The sequence below is a fragment of the Carex rostrata genome, chromosome 19 (assembly GCF_964058835.1).
Source record: "Carex rostrata chromosome 19, lpCarRost1.2, whole genome shotgun sequence".
Classification (NCBI taxonomy): domain Eukaryota; kingdom Viridiplantae; phylum Streptophyta; class Magnoliopsida; order Poales; family Cyperaceae; genus Carex; species Carex rostrata.
In genome coordinates, this window is record NC_135936.1 from 7,944,005 (window position 1) to 7,958,915 (window position 14,911).

Genomic DNA, 14,911 nt, shown 5'->3' on the forward strand with positions numbered 1-14,911 from the left:
TTCTTGATGTTTTTATTTTTAGTGAAATGGAACTGTCTTGTGTTTGTTAAATGTTTATCTGAATATATTGTGTTAATGTATATCACATCACGCAAGGAGAGAGCTTCTGTTAAGAGGGGCTTTGAATCAGAGTTGAGATGTCAACACAGTACATCAGAGTTGGTAGTGCGGTGCCTAGGGCTTTGAATCAAAAAAAAAAGAAAGAAAGAAAGGAAATCAGAGTTGTTGATCAAATTTGCGGAGGGTTCAAATGTTTCCATTTTCTCCATTATATCTTTAGATCTAGAGCGTACGTCAACATCTGAAATGAACGATGGATATCAATTTCCTTCTTAGAGTGTCCTCCATCCGCCGCGTTCCCTTCCTATCTCAGAGCCCAAAAAGAAATTCCCAAAACAATTTCTTGATTCACAGTGCCTCGTCCCTTGGGCTTTTGTCTCTCCTTCTCGGAACCAGATCTCTTGCCTCGGGGTGCAGGAAATTTCTGCCTCCAGGGTCACTGCGGGGTGGGTCCAATTACTGTTAAAGAGTTTAGGATTAAAGTGGTTTTGGATTTAAGATTATATGGAGACCCACTCTGCAGTGACTCTGAGGGCAGGAATTTCCTGTCCCCAGAGGGGCAGACGATTTGGTTCCCTCCTCGTTTGATCTCTCCTATTAGCTTTCCTCATGCCACCGCCCACCAGTAATGTCCCATGTACATTGATATCACTTTCACGTAATATGTCTTCTTTTGATAAAAAAATAGCACGGAACGTCATGGTACTCAAACTAATCTGGTTATATCACGTGATTAGTTTTTCCAACATTCATTCTTTATTTTAATTTATATTGCATTTTTTTCGAACTTTTTATTATTATTTCTATTTTTTTAAACAAATTAAAATCCAAATATACAAACAAATATGACCAGATATGCCACTCAAATATTCACGTCATGTTGTCCTTCACTATTTCCATCACGTCATGTCACATGAAATTTTTGTTTCACATGACATGACACGACTTAAAAATCAAATGATAAAATTTAGTCGCGTCATATTTTTCATTCATTTTCATCTCACCATAACTTGTTTAAGCTGAACTACCTATCATTTTTATCTTTTCTTTGATTTGTGATTACAAAATTTTGAAAAATTGAGACGCTATGTGCGAAGACGTTAAGAAAATAGAAAATTGCAAAAGTTGCTATGGATATTGGTACTAATCTGTTACAGTTCAAGCTTCAAACACTAGTAAAGCAAAGAGGAGCCAAAAAAAGAAATAACACAAAAAGAAAACACCTAATAAGACAGAGTTCAAAATTCAAACGGAGGTGAATTTTATTTTGATTGAAAATTCGTGGGCCATTATATTAATTGAAATAGAAACAATATCTCGAAGGGGTTGCTTCTTCGCTGAAATAGCGAAAGTTAGGCGATTTAAAAAGCGACTCAAAAGTTAGAATTTTGACGGCCATCGTTACCCTCCTCTTCTCCTTCCACCTAATTTTACTATTTTCACACCTTGTAGTTTCCATTCCGACACAACATCTCTCCCTCTCTCGGTTCTATCTTCTTAAGCGGAGAGGAGAATGAGAGAGGGAGGAGGAGCTGGAGCCGATCGGAGCTGAGAATTCGGTATCGTTGGAGTTCGAGTGTAGAATTCACATCTCAATTGGAGTGTAACAGTGAGTAGATCTGACCGTCGTCAAAGCGCGGCGGCGGTTGAAGAAGCGGATCCGTTCATAGAGTAAGATGACAATTAATTACGGTGATCAACATCTTGATTGGAGCGCGACGGTGAGTATCCAGTTATCGTCGGAGCGCTGCAGTACTCGAAAATACGGATCCAATCGTGGAGCAAGATGGTGGTTAGAATATTTTATGAGAATAAAATAATAGATTAAAAATTACGGTCATTTGATTCATTGTAAATACGTTTTTTTATCAATAAAATTATTAGTTAGTATTTAAAGCCGCTCACCATAAAAAAAAATTTACAAACTAACTATTACATAAACACACACATGTATGTGTATTATATGGATTCAATTTTGATCATCCTCGCAACTTTTGAATAGCCACAGACTCTATCAAATCAAATCATCCGTTGAAAATTTGACATTTGAATAGTTCAAAGATTCCGACCCCACAAGACAGCTCTAGGTAGGTAAAACCATCTTGACTGAGTTATATATCCCTGCAGCTAATGAAAACTGGAGAATTACAACAACAATTAGATTCCTGCAGCTAATTGCTCTAGGTAATAGAGGACTACAAAGTACAAAGTACAAACTGGAGAATTACAACCACAAATGAAAACTTGAACACGGAACGTTACATGGAAGAGAACTACAAACGATCAGTAAAATTGCAGACAGGAATCAGATTCGGACCTTGTCTCCAGCGTTGACCGTTGACCCCATCGCTTCCTCTTCCGAGTTTGCACCAAACATAGCTTCATACACCGTGAAAGAAAAATTTGAAAGATATCCTGATAAAATTCTTCAATGTATAAATGCAAAACAAACTGCAATCTAGTTGTTATACTCTGAAGAGATACAAAGTCTCCGAATTTGATGAATTTGAATTTGATGAAATATTAATAAATACATGAAAGTGATGCAGCAAATAATTTAATTATACATTAACACGAACTTGACCTTGCTTAGCCAATTAGTTTTCCCTTAAACACCACCTAAATAATGTGGGACCCGAACTATTTTTTTTTTTGTTTTATATCAAGCGAACTTCTATATATATAATTAGTCTAACGTTAATTATTTGTTGACTTGATAAATGATAATAAATAAATTGCTGCAAGCTAATTCATTTATTCTTTTCAATTGTGCAACCATCTCACATAAGTATATTCTTTTTTTTTTCCACATAAATATTGCATTTCTAATAAAGAAATACAATATATATTTCAATTATTGAATCAGTGTCTGAATTCAGAAAAGTAGATACTAATTGAAATTGTCTCCCACAAGCTTGTTTTACTTTTTTTTTGTGAATTATATCGAATTTATTAAATGCACCTGCTTGAACAATCGTCAAACTTATTCTCTATGTTGACTTTGCATATTTTAATTGTATCATTTTTTTTTCACAACTTTCATCATTGTAAACTGCACACTCATGTATGAAGGCTTGGTTAAACAAAAAGCGAAATTAGGTAAAATCTAGTAGTCAATGATTTTCAATAAATGTTTTCCTAATTTTTTTTTTTACTATAAAGAATTGAGGTCAAATCACCCAACTATTTAAGGAGTTGGCTACAGTGCTACGCGTAGTATAGAGGGTCTCTGTGCAACAACTGAATATTTGAGTTTTCAAAATCCTAACAGTCGATCTGAACCATTCAACATGATCTCCATATGAATATGTACTTGCAAACCAAATTTAACATTTTTTAGATTTTTTTTTACTATTTTTTTAGATAGGTAGAAAATCACCAGATCTGAACATATTCATATGAAGATCATGTTAAACGGTTTGGATCAACCGTTAGGATTTTAAAAACTCAAATATTGAGCCGTTGCACGGAGGCCCTCTATGCTACGCATAGCATATTAGCATTTTCTTAATATTCATAAAGAATTATTTCTTTCCGAATTTCAAACTTACAATCTCTCACATAGATAATATTATTTTTGCCACTATATTAAAAACTAGTTGTCATTTTCTTATAAAAACTTAGCAAATTATTAAGTAAGTCTTAATTTTATTAATTCAGAATCGAAATATGTAAACCCAAGTCAAACGCGAATACATAATACAAGTATATAACAGATTCGCAATATATTATTGTTTACATATGTTGCGAATATAATATTTTACTAAGCTTTCAATTACATAACAAATTAGTCATAATAACAAGGAGGTTTAGCAAAATATGAATAACCAATCCTCAAATTTTACACTTTCAACTCCTATGTTCAAAATTTGAACTGGAGAAATGCTTTCCCTTTTTTTAAAGAGAATTTTATTTTGTCAGTTTACGTTATTAATAGAGGAATCGAAAATAGTTTGCATTAGATGTATTGATATAGAAATTAAAGAATGCCATACAATTTTTCTTATATAAAAATATATTTAATTTAAGAGGAGGGTTCCAATGCCTCGTATCTTTCATATCTCATCATATCTTATATTTTATATCTTTATTTTCAAAGTCTAAATTGTCGATCCGAACCATTCAATATGACATCCATACTAAAATATGGCTGGGGATGAAATTTTATAATTTTTGGAAATTTTTTATTATTTTTTAAGATGGGTAGAAAATCACTGTTTTTTTAACGGTTCAAAAACAGTGATTTTGTACATGTCTTAAAAAATAATAATTTTTTTCCAAAAACTATAAAATTTCACTCCCATGCATATTTTAGTATAAATATCATATTGAGAGGTTCGGATCAACAGTTTGGATTTTGAAAACAAAGATATAAAATATGAGGTATGATGAGGTATAAAAAAATTGAGGTATTGGATCTCTCCCCTTAATTTAATCTGTTTGAAATTATTTTTGTAACAACTCAACTTCTTTATAACATTATACAATACTACTTAGGAAATAAATCTGCTGCGATCTGAATTTCAGGAACAGTAATTCTGAAATTCTTACTTTTTCAAATCTAGCTGATCAACTTTTTTCTGTGTAGGTATCTCTAAACAACTGATTTTTCTGTACATGCATATCTAAACAAATTAACAGTTAGATTTGAAAAGGCAGAGATTTTAAACTAATGTTCAAGTTCGGATCCTACTACTTATTATCCAAGTTCCCTGCCCATAATTACTGTATTTAACGGTAGACCAGGTTCACCTAGCAGTTTAGCCCACTCTTATGACTGCCTCCCATTAGTTTGTTGACCCCATTTTGAACTGATTCAAAGGAGAAAACGGCAACACGCTCTCCTTCAAATTATGCAAAGGCAAATCCCCATTTCTCCTCTTTTTTCAACCATTCTTTTTCAGAAACTCCATGAACTTGTTACTTTTGGGACTGTAATTGAGATAACACGAAGGATAAAAGATGCCATTTTGTATAGTCAGCAAATCCTCTAGAGATGAGGAAGGTACCCAAGGAGGTGTACGGATCTTTTATCAAAGATATGGCCATGGATCAACAAAAGTTCTTCTAATAATCGGTAAAACATCCCGTTTCATTCAGCTACTTTTAATTATTAGAAGGTGCTTCTATGATGAGTGTTTCTATGCATTGTATTATTTTCATAGTGAAGTTGATTGTTAGTTTGAATTGGTACTTTCAGGAATACTTCTCCAATGTGGGTTCACTTTTGAGTTCTCTTAACTATTGCAGCTGAATTTCACACAAAAATAAACAATTTCCTAAAACCAATCTAATATTAAGATAAAAGTCTAAATTTTCAATTCAAAACTATCCCACTTTCCCAATTCCATATATTTTGTATATAACTCTTTTTATCTGTGTGCAGGATTCGCCGGAACCTACGAGTCATGGGCCCCACAAATTAAGGGACTTATTGGCACTACTGAGCCGAATGACGAGGAGACACCAGCTGATTTTAATAGAAAAGATGATGAAGAGATTGAGATATGTTGCTTTGATAACCGAGGAATTGGTCAAAGCTGTATACCCACAAAAAAATCGCAATATACGTGAGTTCTTGTATTTAACTAGTTGCTTTATAATTAAAGGGGCACTCCTTAACATTTTATTTTGTTGCACTTAATTTTCATTTGCAATAGATAAGAATTGCATTTTCTTAAAATAAAAATTCAAAGGAGTTACAATGATAGTTAAGATTTGAAATGAAGCAAAAGGTGTTGAATAATTAAAGCAAAGAGGCAATTTTTATTGAATAAATTAGAGAAAGTTATCACAAGTAGGTTTAATTTGTGTGCTTGGATGGCCAATAATTGTAATACTTAAAAAAAAAAAAAACTAAAGGTACTGATGATAAACTGCAAATCCCAGGAGTCTCAGAATGCTTTTCAGTTGCAATAAACAGATACATAAATCAAGAAAACTGGCAGTTTCGCCTTTGATATTTTATTCAAAATCAAACTCAATGGCTTCATGCTTTGTGATTCTTTCTTCTTCTTTTTTTTTTTTTTTGTTAATGCCAGAACAGTAATTATGGCAAAGGATGCCTTAGTCTTGATGGACCATCTCGGATGGAAAAAGGCTCATGTTTTTGGCCATTCCATGGGTAAGTTGCAGTACAAAAATATATAAATAGTTGTTTTGCAATTCAAACAAATAAATTTTAATTTAGTCAAATAAGAAAGGAAAAATGCCTAAGCATGCACTTTTATTGAGCATTCCTTTTCAGTCCTGCATGCGTTTTCTAGACCTAGTTACTTGTATACTTTCAATGACTTGGTCTTTATGCACAGCATTCACCCCAGTAGTTGTGCAATTTTGTTTATTTCACACACTTCCACAGTAGATAGCATCCTTCCTCCACATTTAATTTCTTATTTTTTGTTAACATTCAGGATCAATGATTGCTTCCAAGATGGCTGCCATTGCACCTGATAGGGTACTATCATTGGCTTTGCTTAACACAAGTGGAGGTGGATTTGAGTGCTGCCCAAAGGTATACTTTGGTGAATGTCACTTGACTTGTTATTCTAGCTATAATATATTTGATTCAATTTCAGTTGGATCTGGTAGCATGTTAATATTGCTATGCTGTTCTAATATCAAGGAAATGTCTAGTTAAATGACTTATGGCTAATTAATTCCTTGTCAATTTTGTAGCTTAATCATCATACTGTTTCACTTGCATACCGACTTCTAAGAGCAAAGACACCAGAACAAAGGGCTATTGTTGACCTAGAAGTTCATTTCACAAAGGTCAGTGAGTATGGAATGTACTTTCTTTTGAGTTCCATAGAAAAAAAAGAAACAGATTAGCTTTCTTTGTTAAGTGGATTTTGCTTCTTGAGAATTTCTAGCTATATGTTTAGTTGTCTTTGTATTTACTCTAAGGTCTAAATATATCTACTTCTTTATTCTTAGGAATTTCTTGATGAAAAAGTGGGATCAAGGTCAAGAAGAGAGATTCTATATCAGGTGCATACCACATTTTCTAGTTCCCAATCTGCACATATTTGATAAAAACAACTAGAATAAGAATCATTTTCAATTTGAGTATTGTTTTGGTCTTTTAAGCTAGGCATATTAATTGATATACCGGTCACTTATTTTTCTTTCTTTTAGTCTATTGCTTAAACAAGATTATACATTTGAGAGCTTAATCAATGCATGGACATCAATACCACTGTATTAACTCAATTAAAAAAAAAATCTGAAAAATTCACAATCTTTATCTTCCCACTGGTTGTTCATATGATTGAGTGCATTTTTTCTGGTGGCAGGAATATGTCAAAGGTTTATCATCCAGTGGAATGCAATCAAATCATGGTTTTGAAGGCCAAATCAATGCATGTTGGACTCATAAATTGACGAGAGATGAACTTGACCGAATCCGATCAGCTGGGATTCTAGTTTCAATTATTCATGGGAGGTCGGCGTGTAATTTCTCTTTCTCTCACTTAACTGTAATTAACCAATTTTACGGGGAATTTTTGTGGTATTTTATATTTCCATTTTCTTAATACTGGTACTTGATCCTCATTGAACTCTCCAGCTTACCACAATTTAGGTCATCTAGACCATTTAGAAACTACCATCCTTCTTCTTCTTCTTCAAAGCCTTCATTCCCAAACAAGTTAGTGTAGGCTAGAAATGAAACCCCACTGGAATCAACAACACAGGGACTTCCCAGGAGGTCACCCATCCTAATACTACTACTGATCAATTCGTGAAACTACTATCCAAGAAAGGAAAAAGATAAACAAATAAGCGCACAAAGAAAAAATAATTAACAATGAAAGAAAAAAATTGGGATGAAATTTGACTTCTCATCCTTTGGTACTGCAATTCATAATAAATGATATGCCTTTACTATTGATGAAGTAACTTTCATAATGTACTGATTGGCACTTTGATGCTATGAATTTATGAATGTTTAGGGATGATATAATTGCTAGACTATGTAATGCGAGGAGGCTTGCAGAAAAACTTTACCCAGTAGCCAGAATAGTGGAGCTCCATGGTGGTCATTTAGTGAGTCATGAAAGATCATCTGAGGTGAAACAATAAGCTAAATGTGTTGATCATTTTTTGAGTGAAATGATAGAACAAAAATAGCAAAGAACCAATTATGAAAACCATAATTTCATTATCAAATAATTTTCGACCTTAGAATTAATGAAACCTTTTCAAGTCAAAGAACTTAACAGGTTTCAATGATACAGGTTAATATGTCACTCATGGAGTTAATAAGAGCCAGTCAATCAAAGCTTGAACCAGAAAAATGGACCAACCTGACAGCAGACGAAAACGGTACATGTGCTTTACTTGAAATATTATAATTTTCTGACTTCTGATCATTATCTTTTATGATTAGAATAATTATCTTAGTTGAACACCTTTCTATCATTAATATCATACAGGTGGGCTTCTTTCTGGATTTGCTGGTTCTCTGACGAAGAGAAATGATGATGGTGTGACATGTTTATTGCTTATATACAATGTATTTGCAAAGCTACAACTTCTACTTCTTTTCATATTTGGCATGTTTTTCGTGATTACTGAATTCATAAAGAGACTATTCAGAGTAGCGAAGCCAGTCAGAGTTACTGCTTTGACATAATAGGTAAATCACAATTACATTATTTCAAAGTGGAGGATCCAATGTCAAAGTTTTGAACACCAAAAAGAAAAGATAATTCTTATTGCAAATTTTGCCAGGGTTTTGGATATCTTGTACATATCATGCAGCACGTGTACACAATTTCACATCATTTCAGTTATTTTGCAAATGTTTATCAAGTCCTAAATATCAACAGACCATAATATTTTATGTCAATTTCTAAGTTGTGGTTGACACATTAATGGTATGGATTTATCATTTGAAGCTCGCTTTTGACCACTTGCATTTAATGGAGATGATAGAGAACTGAGAACCCATCTGGTAGTTTGGATTTATTTTTTGCAATTTTGATTAAAATTCAGCACCATTTAGGAAAAATGTTTTCAGCATTGGATCTGCCCTCTTTTTTCAAATACTTCTTTCCCTGTAGCTTGTTAACTGATTTCAACTATTCCTTGGCTTTTAGTATTTGTACCAGCTATTTAACAGTAGCTTATTGTGCTTTTCTTTTCAGCCGAGCAATTTTGAAATGTATACATATTATGTCAACTCAGCATCATGGCAAGTTATTTATGTTAAGTGATGCATTTTGATAGTTAGAGAAGAGAGTTATTGGCGTGTAGATACTTGGCACCTCTGGCAATGAATTTGAGGTTCTGTAGATCTTTTGTATGCTCTTTGGCAATCATTCTGATGAAATTATATATAGATTGCACCTGAATTGTAAATGATTTAATATATCTACAAACGATTGCTTATGCTTTCTTGTTTGTTAAAGATGCTGAGACATGCTTTAAACTTATGGGCAGCATTAAAAAAAATATAACTGATAATATCAGACGGGTGATATTGAATTCGGAAATGAGTAACACAAAACTCGGAGCATAATGTTATCAGCATAGGAGTATATAGAGTAACAAGCCAGATGCATAATTAGTTAATTACAAGCCAAATTTGGATTCATGCATAAACTCTTCTCCTAACATGTTCCCCAAATGGTGGTGGGGTGCGTTCATCGCCAACACAACTTGAATCAGGGCTATAACCTTCATTGGTACCACCAGTTTGCACCGGCTGAAGCCCGGCCATTGCAGCAACATGTCCTGGGCTCAACCTTCCACCAGAGCTCGATGAGTCAGCACCAAGGCCCAAACCGAACCCTCCCAATCCAGATCTCCTCCTTTCACGCAGCCTTGGGAGAGGCAACTCAGCTCTTACTTTTGCACGTGCCGAGTGCGTCGCAGCCATGTAACCAGGTATTGTCGGGGGCCTATGGAAAAATTGATCAGTAGTTGAGGCGTGACTGGTGTCCATCTCAACGGTTTTCTCTGAGAGGTGATCGGTGTGATTTGGGTTGGTGGTTGTGGTAGAGTTGTTTGAGGCAGGAATTTTTGCTGTCGGGATGGAGGTGAGATCGTGATCAGTGGTGGATTGGAGTTGCTGGTGGCTGGCCATCCAACTCGCCAGCCAGTTCCATCCCCACTGCTGCTTCTCTTTCTCATGTTGCCATTGCTGCTGCATATGGTAACAGAAATATTTAACCAAAATTAACTTGTAAGAGAAGGTTGTTTCGCATTGGGTTGATATTGGCTTGAAATAAGGATCATGGTGTTTATCCATGATCAAATCAGTTTTCGTAAATATGCGCTGATACCAGATGATTACATTCTTTACTAAATATGCACTGATACCTTGCCATTTTAAAACTAACTGACTGACACTAAAATATATTGGATATGGCCACAATTAAGTTAATTAAGTAAATAATAAGAGATTAAGAGCTAGATTTTGATGTGTACCTGACAACTATAAGCATATGCAAGAGCTCTCTCTCGCCTGACAACCGCATCATGACGCTTTTGCGCACTTGTCTTGATTGTATCAAAGCTTTGATTTCTTGCATCCCAATCTCCATACCTATGAGGACTCCTGTTAGTACTATTCATGAAACCTCTCCTCTCCTCATCAATTTCCTCTTTCTCACCCCTTCTTTCTCCCTTTCCTTCAGTCTCTTCCTTCATGTCAATGTCCTTGAAGCAGCTATTTCCATTTTGTGGCATGTGAACTCGTCGTTTTGCATTGACACATTGCTTTTTTTGTTTGTTTGATTGATTGAAGAGGCTGAGCCGGCGTGCACGCACACGAGCCTGGGCACGAAGCAGGTACTGCATGCTGTGCATCGTTTCCTGGACTTGCTTTCTGACATGGTGGCCTCGCACTAGTGCCTGTAGCCGGACAAGACCTTTTAATGCTCGCAGAGCCCTCCGTGCCTTCATGCAATATATCAAATTTAATTTTGTATACTGACGGATTTATAAATAAAAAATGAATAGATTCAGATATTAAAATGACCAATTATCACTGGTTTGATGATTTGAGGTAAGGATCGAAATTTGGAATCTACAAATTTTTAATTTATTTCTGAAAAATTTATTAATGCATAGCTGGAGTACAATTTTTGTTTCTTATTTCTTTTGTATACAATATCAAATGAACTTAATGATAATCAGTAAAAAAAAAAAAAAGATCTACCGCCAAGCTTGAATTTATTGGGTATTTGTGGTCCTGTAGTATGTCGAATCCGTGTAGAGGGTTCCAACGACCTGATATACTACTGTGAATTGTGAAAAGGCACACGTGCCAATTATTAATTGGAAACAATTTGGATCCCACACTCATCGGACTCAAAATGGGTTTCAAGTCTATGCGCACTGCTTCAATATTCGTGCACTTCAACATTTGTATAGATCTAACATGTACGGATTTTAAAACGAATCGAACAGTGGGAAACCCACCAGACTCAAATTTGAAATCAGTTGATGTATACTATAACATAAATCAAATCTCATTATTTTTATAGACACAACATAGATATTATAAATTATGTCAATAATTTTAAATTTTTAAGTTTCAAATTTATTTGTAAAAATTATTAAAATAAAAAATATCAAGTGATTCTCCCTCAAAAAATAATCACAGGTCACGAAAAGAACTTTCACATGCAATTTGATGTTTTAGCGGTTGAGACTTAAGAGTAGCACGCAAAGCATGTGTGACAAGTAATGCCTATATAGAGACCTACCAACCTTGACAAATACAGCGTGCTTTCAGTACAATCTTTAATTTTCTTAGCATGCAATCTTTGAAAAAAAAAAAAAACACATTTAACCTTGCTTGTAATGGGACAGATGTATTATATATCAAGCAAAACAATGACCTTTTGGATAAGGACCCTCATAACTGTATATCTGCCGAAATTTTTATTTGTAGCACAAAAAAAAAAAAAAAAATCAAAACACTCTAGATTTTGAGGATTTCCATATTTACTCAGACCGCGCAACCAATCTGTGGCCCATTTATGGGATGCCGCATATTGGCTTAGAGGTCTCCCAAAAGCACAAAAAATGTACTGTGATATTGAATATATTTAAGTTTTGGAGACGTCTAAGTCTAAGCCAATCTACGACCCCCCATAAATGGATCACAGATTGACTGTGGCCCGGATAAATGTGAAAATCTCCCAAATCTATGGGTTTTTTTTAATTATTGTATTTAAAAAAATTCGGGTATATCTGCATTAGAAGTTTCCTTCAGAATTTTCATGTTCTGTAAGCAGATTACAAATTAATAATTAAAATTATGAAAAAGTGAAATAATATTGAGTCAATTTCATTTCTTAAAAAAATATTAATTTTCTATTCCATCTGTATGAAATAGGGAATTAGCCAATACAAAATAGAGTAAGTGTTTACTTGTTAAAAAGTAGGGATTTCACTGTAAATGTTTCAATTCATTTCATTGGAGAAGCCTTAAAATGTAAAGTATTAGAATTTCTTAAAAAAATGGATTTAAATTTTGATGAACAGAATATAATGAGAGACTTACGGACTTTCTTCATCATTTAAAATTATAATATATCTAGTAAGATTTTTTGTACTAAATGATTAGAAGTTATATGAGTGATTTTGGAAAATGCATATGTAAGTTAAAACCTTTTTGTTAATTAAATAAAGGCTTTACCCCTACAGGACTTTAGGACTTCCTTTTTTGAGGAAAAAGATAATGAAATTTACACAAAAAAGGAAAAAAAAATGTGAACCATAAATTTATCTGAAATAAAAATATTACCAAGTAACCCCTATAAAATGACTGAATGCGCGAAGCAGCCCGGTCCTCCCTGGAGGCAGCCTTCGTGCGTCCATACGCCATTCTGATCATCCTGGAGGTTGCCTCGGCTGCCATGAGTGCAGCCTCAGCCGCAGCCGCAACAACAGCTCGGCGTTCTCTCTGTTCTACCTCCTCGTCATTATCAGCAGTTACTGCTATGCCATCATTTGTTACATCTGGCGACGTCTCTGCAGGGAAATGCTCGACAGAAACTATCTCCGCCGCCTCATTGCCCCTTTCCTCTACCACCTCTCTCTCCCTCTCAGCCTGTGTCTATATAATTAGGAAAACATAATTAGAGAAAACATGTCATGCATTTCTTCCACAAACCACCCTGTAAAACAGAGAATTATCATAATGCTGTTGGTAAATTCATGATGGAGAAACTTACCCGTTTGTTTTGATCCTTTGAAAGGGAAGAAGATGAAGGTCTGAAAACCTTCTTGACAGATGAGAGCCAGTTCCCTGTTTTCTTCCCCATGTGTGTGTGTGTGTGTGTGTGTGTCAGGGGGGAGACTCAGAAGTGAGAACGCTAACAACTGAGCAAGGTGACAAAAAGAAAAATGAAGAAATGAATTAATTTTTTTAATGAGTGTATAAACAGAGGTGCCGTGAAGGTGCGGTTGGGTATTTATTCTTGGTATCACGGGAGTAACGGTCCAATATTTGCCTGTGAATAGAGGGAAACGACCATCATATAAAATTATAAATGATACGGTTTAGAACTATGTGAATCCAATTAATTATTCATTTTATTACATCATAGCTTAGTTTCAGTCGGATCGATGGTCTGATATTCAGCGGAAGCCCTTCAATTTGCATTGAGATTCATGTATATTTGATCGGTATAAATTTTAAAATTATTCAATCTAACAAAAAAATAATTTGATCCAATGCACATCTAACCGTACCGCTCCTTTTCAATCGCCTGAAATCCAACAATCTTTGCCCTTTAACGGCGTCGTTAGTAGGCCGCGTCGACCAATTAAAACACAACAAAATTAATTCATGTCAGAAATTAGATGCATCGACCTACATTAATTGCTGGACAGTACGATGAATATGGCTGCTGTATGTAATATGGAATTCTTTTTAGAAACCACAAATAAAAAAATAAAAAAATTACCAAACCAACTTGATTGTTTTGTTTTTTTACAAAATCATAAGAACCGAGATATCATTTCGGTTCCTTTTTTTTCTTGAGATCAAATTGTCATTTCGGTCCCTACTGTTTTCACAGATTTTGAGAAAAAATACATTACAAATTGTGAAAATACTTCGGACCGAATTGCTATTTCAGTCCAAAAAAAAAATCGGACTGACATTTCAGTTCTTATATTTCTGTAAAAAAAAAAGTAACCGCGTTGGTTTCATAGAAAGATTTTTTTTAGTTATGGTTTATAAACAAAAAAAACTCATGTAATATGATGATGTTAAGAATTCAAAAGTGTTTATCTGATTATGCCTCATTTTTTTTATAATTTTAACAAAATAAAATATAAAAATATATAATGAAGTTAAAATCAGATTCAATCCGCAGACGGATTCCCAATCCGAACTCAGACTTAGTATGCGGACGGATCCGAACTCAGACCCAGTCTACGAACGAATTGGTTGAGCCTGAGTTCAGTAAAATATGTCGCATAGCAAGTATAAATTGTGTGGATGAAAAATGTATTAAACAAAAAGCTTGTGATCATTTGGATTCTCACCAATTCACGTTGACTCTCAAGATTTTTTGTTTTTATTATCGGTTTGCTAAAAGAAAGCATCTTAAGTTTCATATACATAACTAATGTAGAAAAAATCCGCTAATTATAATTTGATCTCGGACTATGCATTATTGTACAGCTGTCTTATTATAAGTGTATTTGCATGAATGTAAGTATGTAACTCGGTCAAATTAACCAATGTCGCTGCCTTTCACTATACCTAGTTCATGATTGAAATAATTTGACAATATCTAAAATTTATAAGATAAATATTTTATGACTATAATGCAGCTCTTTATATTATAACGCAAATAGCAAAATATTGCTAAATTTA

At 34.2% G+C, this 14,911-nt stretch overlaps 2 protein-coding genes across 6 annotated transcripts; one reads left to right on the forward strand and one right to left on the reverse strand.

Moving 5' to 3' along the window:
* The first annotated feature begins 4,884 nt into the window (after window positions 1-4,884).
* On the forward strand, window positions 4,885-9,475 carry LOC144571765 (uncharacterized). Of its 3 annotated transcripts, XM_078321137.1 has the most exons (11): window positions 4,885-5,137; window positions 5,447-5,630; window positions 6,102-6,184; window positions 6,474-6,574; window positions 6,739-6,834; window positions 7,000-7,053; window positions 7,359-7,507; window positions 8,016-8,133; window positions 8,301-8,388; window positions 8,499-8,701; window positions 9,213-9,475. In XM_078321137.1, exons 1-10 carry the CDS (start codon window positions 5,023-5,025, stop codon window positions 8,696-8,698), a joined length of 1,188 nt encoding a protein of 395 aa, XP_078177263.1. In that variant the 5' UTR covers window positions 4,885-5,022; the 3' UTR covers window positions 8,699-8,701; window positions 9,213-9,475. The 3 variants fall into 3 exon arrangements, with proteins under 3 accessions (XP_078177263.1, XP_078177265.1, XP_078177264.1); XM_078321138.1 differs by lacking the exon at window positions 4,885-5,137 and having other exon boundaries at window positions 5,496-5,630; window positions 6,107-6,184; XM_078321139.1 differs by lacking the exons at window positions 8,301-8,388; window positions 9,213-9,475 and having other exon boundaries at window positions 8,499-8,666.
* A 25-nt stretch (window positions 9,476-9,500) lies between these two features.
* Window positions 9,501-13,375, reverse strand: IQD21 (IQ-domain 21). 3 transcript variants are annotated; one of them, XM_078321135.1, is made up of 4 exons: window positions 13,257-13,375; window positions 12,827-13,138; window positions 10,498-10,968; window positions 9,501-10,210 (listed from the first exon to the last, which is right to left on the reverse strand). In XM_078321135.1, the coding sequence occupies exons 1-4, from the start codon at window positions 13,344-13,346 to the stop codon at window positions 9,659-9,661; spliced, it is 1,425 nt and encodes a 474-aa protein (XP_078177261.1). In that variant the 5' UTR covers window positions 13,347-13,375; the 3' UTR covers window positions 9,501-9,658. The 3 variants fall into 3 exon arrangements, with proteins under 3 accessions (XP_078177261.1, XP_078177260.1, XP_078177262.1); XM_078321134.1 differs by having other exon boundaries at window positions 9,501-10,213; XM_078321136.1 differs by having other exon boundaries at window positions 9,501-10,213; window positions 12,827-13,132; window positions 13,257-13,364.
* Window positions 13,376-14,911: the final 1,536 nt, after the last annotated feature.

Bases quoted from the DNA above. Each gene is read 5' to 3' on its own strand.
- LOC144571765 (XM_078321137.1), top strand. From the start codon at position 5,023: ATGCCATTTTGTATAGTCAGCAAATCCTCTAGAGATGAGGAAGGTACC. The intron at 6,835-6,999 runs GTCAGTGAGTAT...CTTTATTCTTAG, and splicing joins TAGAAGTTCATTTCACAAAG to GAATTTCTTGATGAAAAAGT. The intron at 8,389-8,498 runs GTACATGTGCTT...AATATCATACAG, and splicing joins CCTGACAGCAGACGAAAACG to GTGGGCTTCTTTCTGGATTT.
- IQD21 (XM_078321134.1), bottom strand. From the start codon at position 13,346: ATGGGGAAGAAAACAGGGAACTGGCTCTCATCTGTCAAGAAGGTTTTC. The intron at 13,139-13,256 runs GTAAGTTTCTCC...CTAATTATATAG, and splicing joins CAAAGGATCAAAACAAACGG to ACACAGGCTGAGAGGGAGAG. The intron at 10,214-10,497 runs GTACACATCAAA...TACCATATGCAG, and splicing joins CATATGCTTATAGTTGTCAG to CAGCAATGGCAACATGAGAA.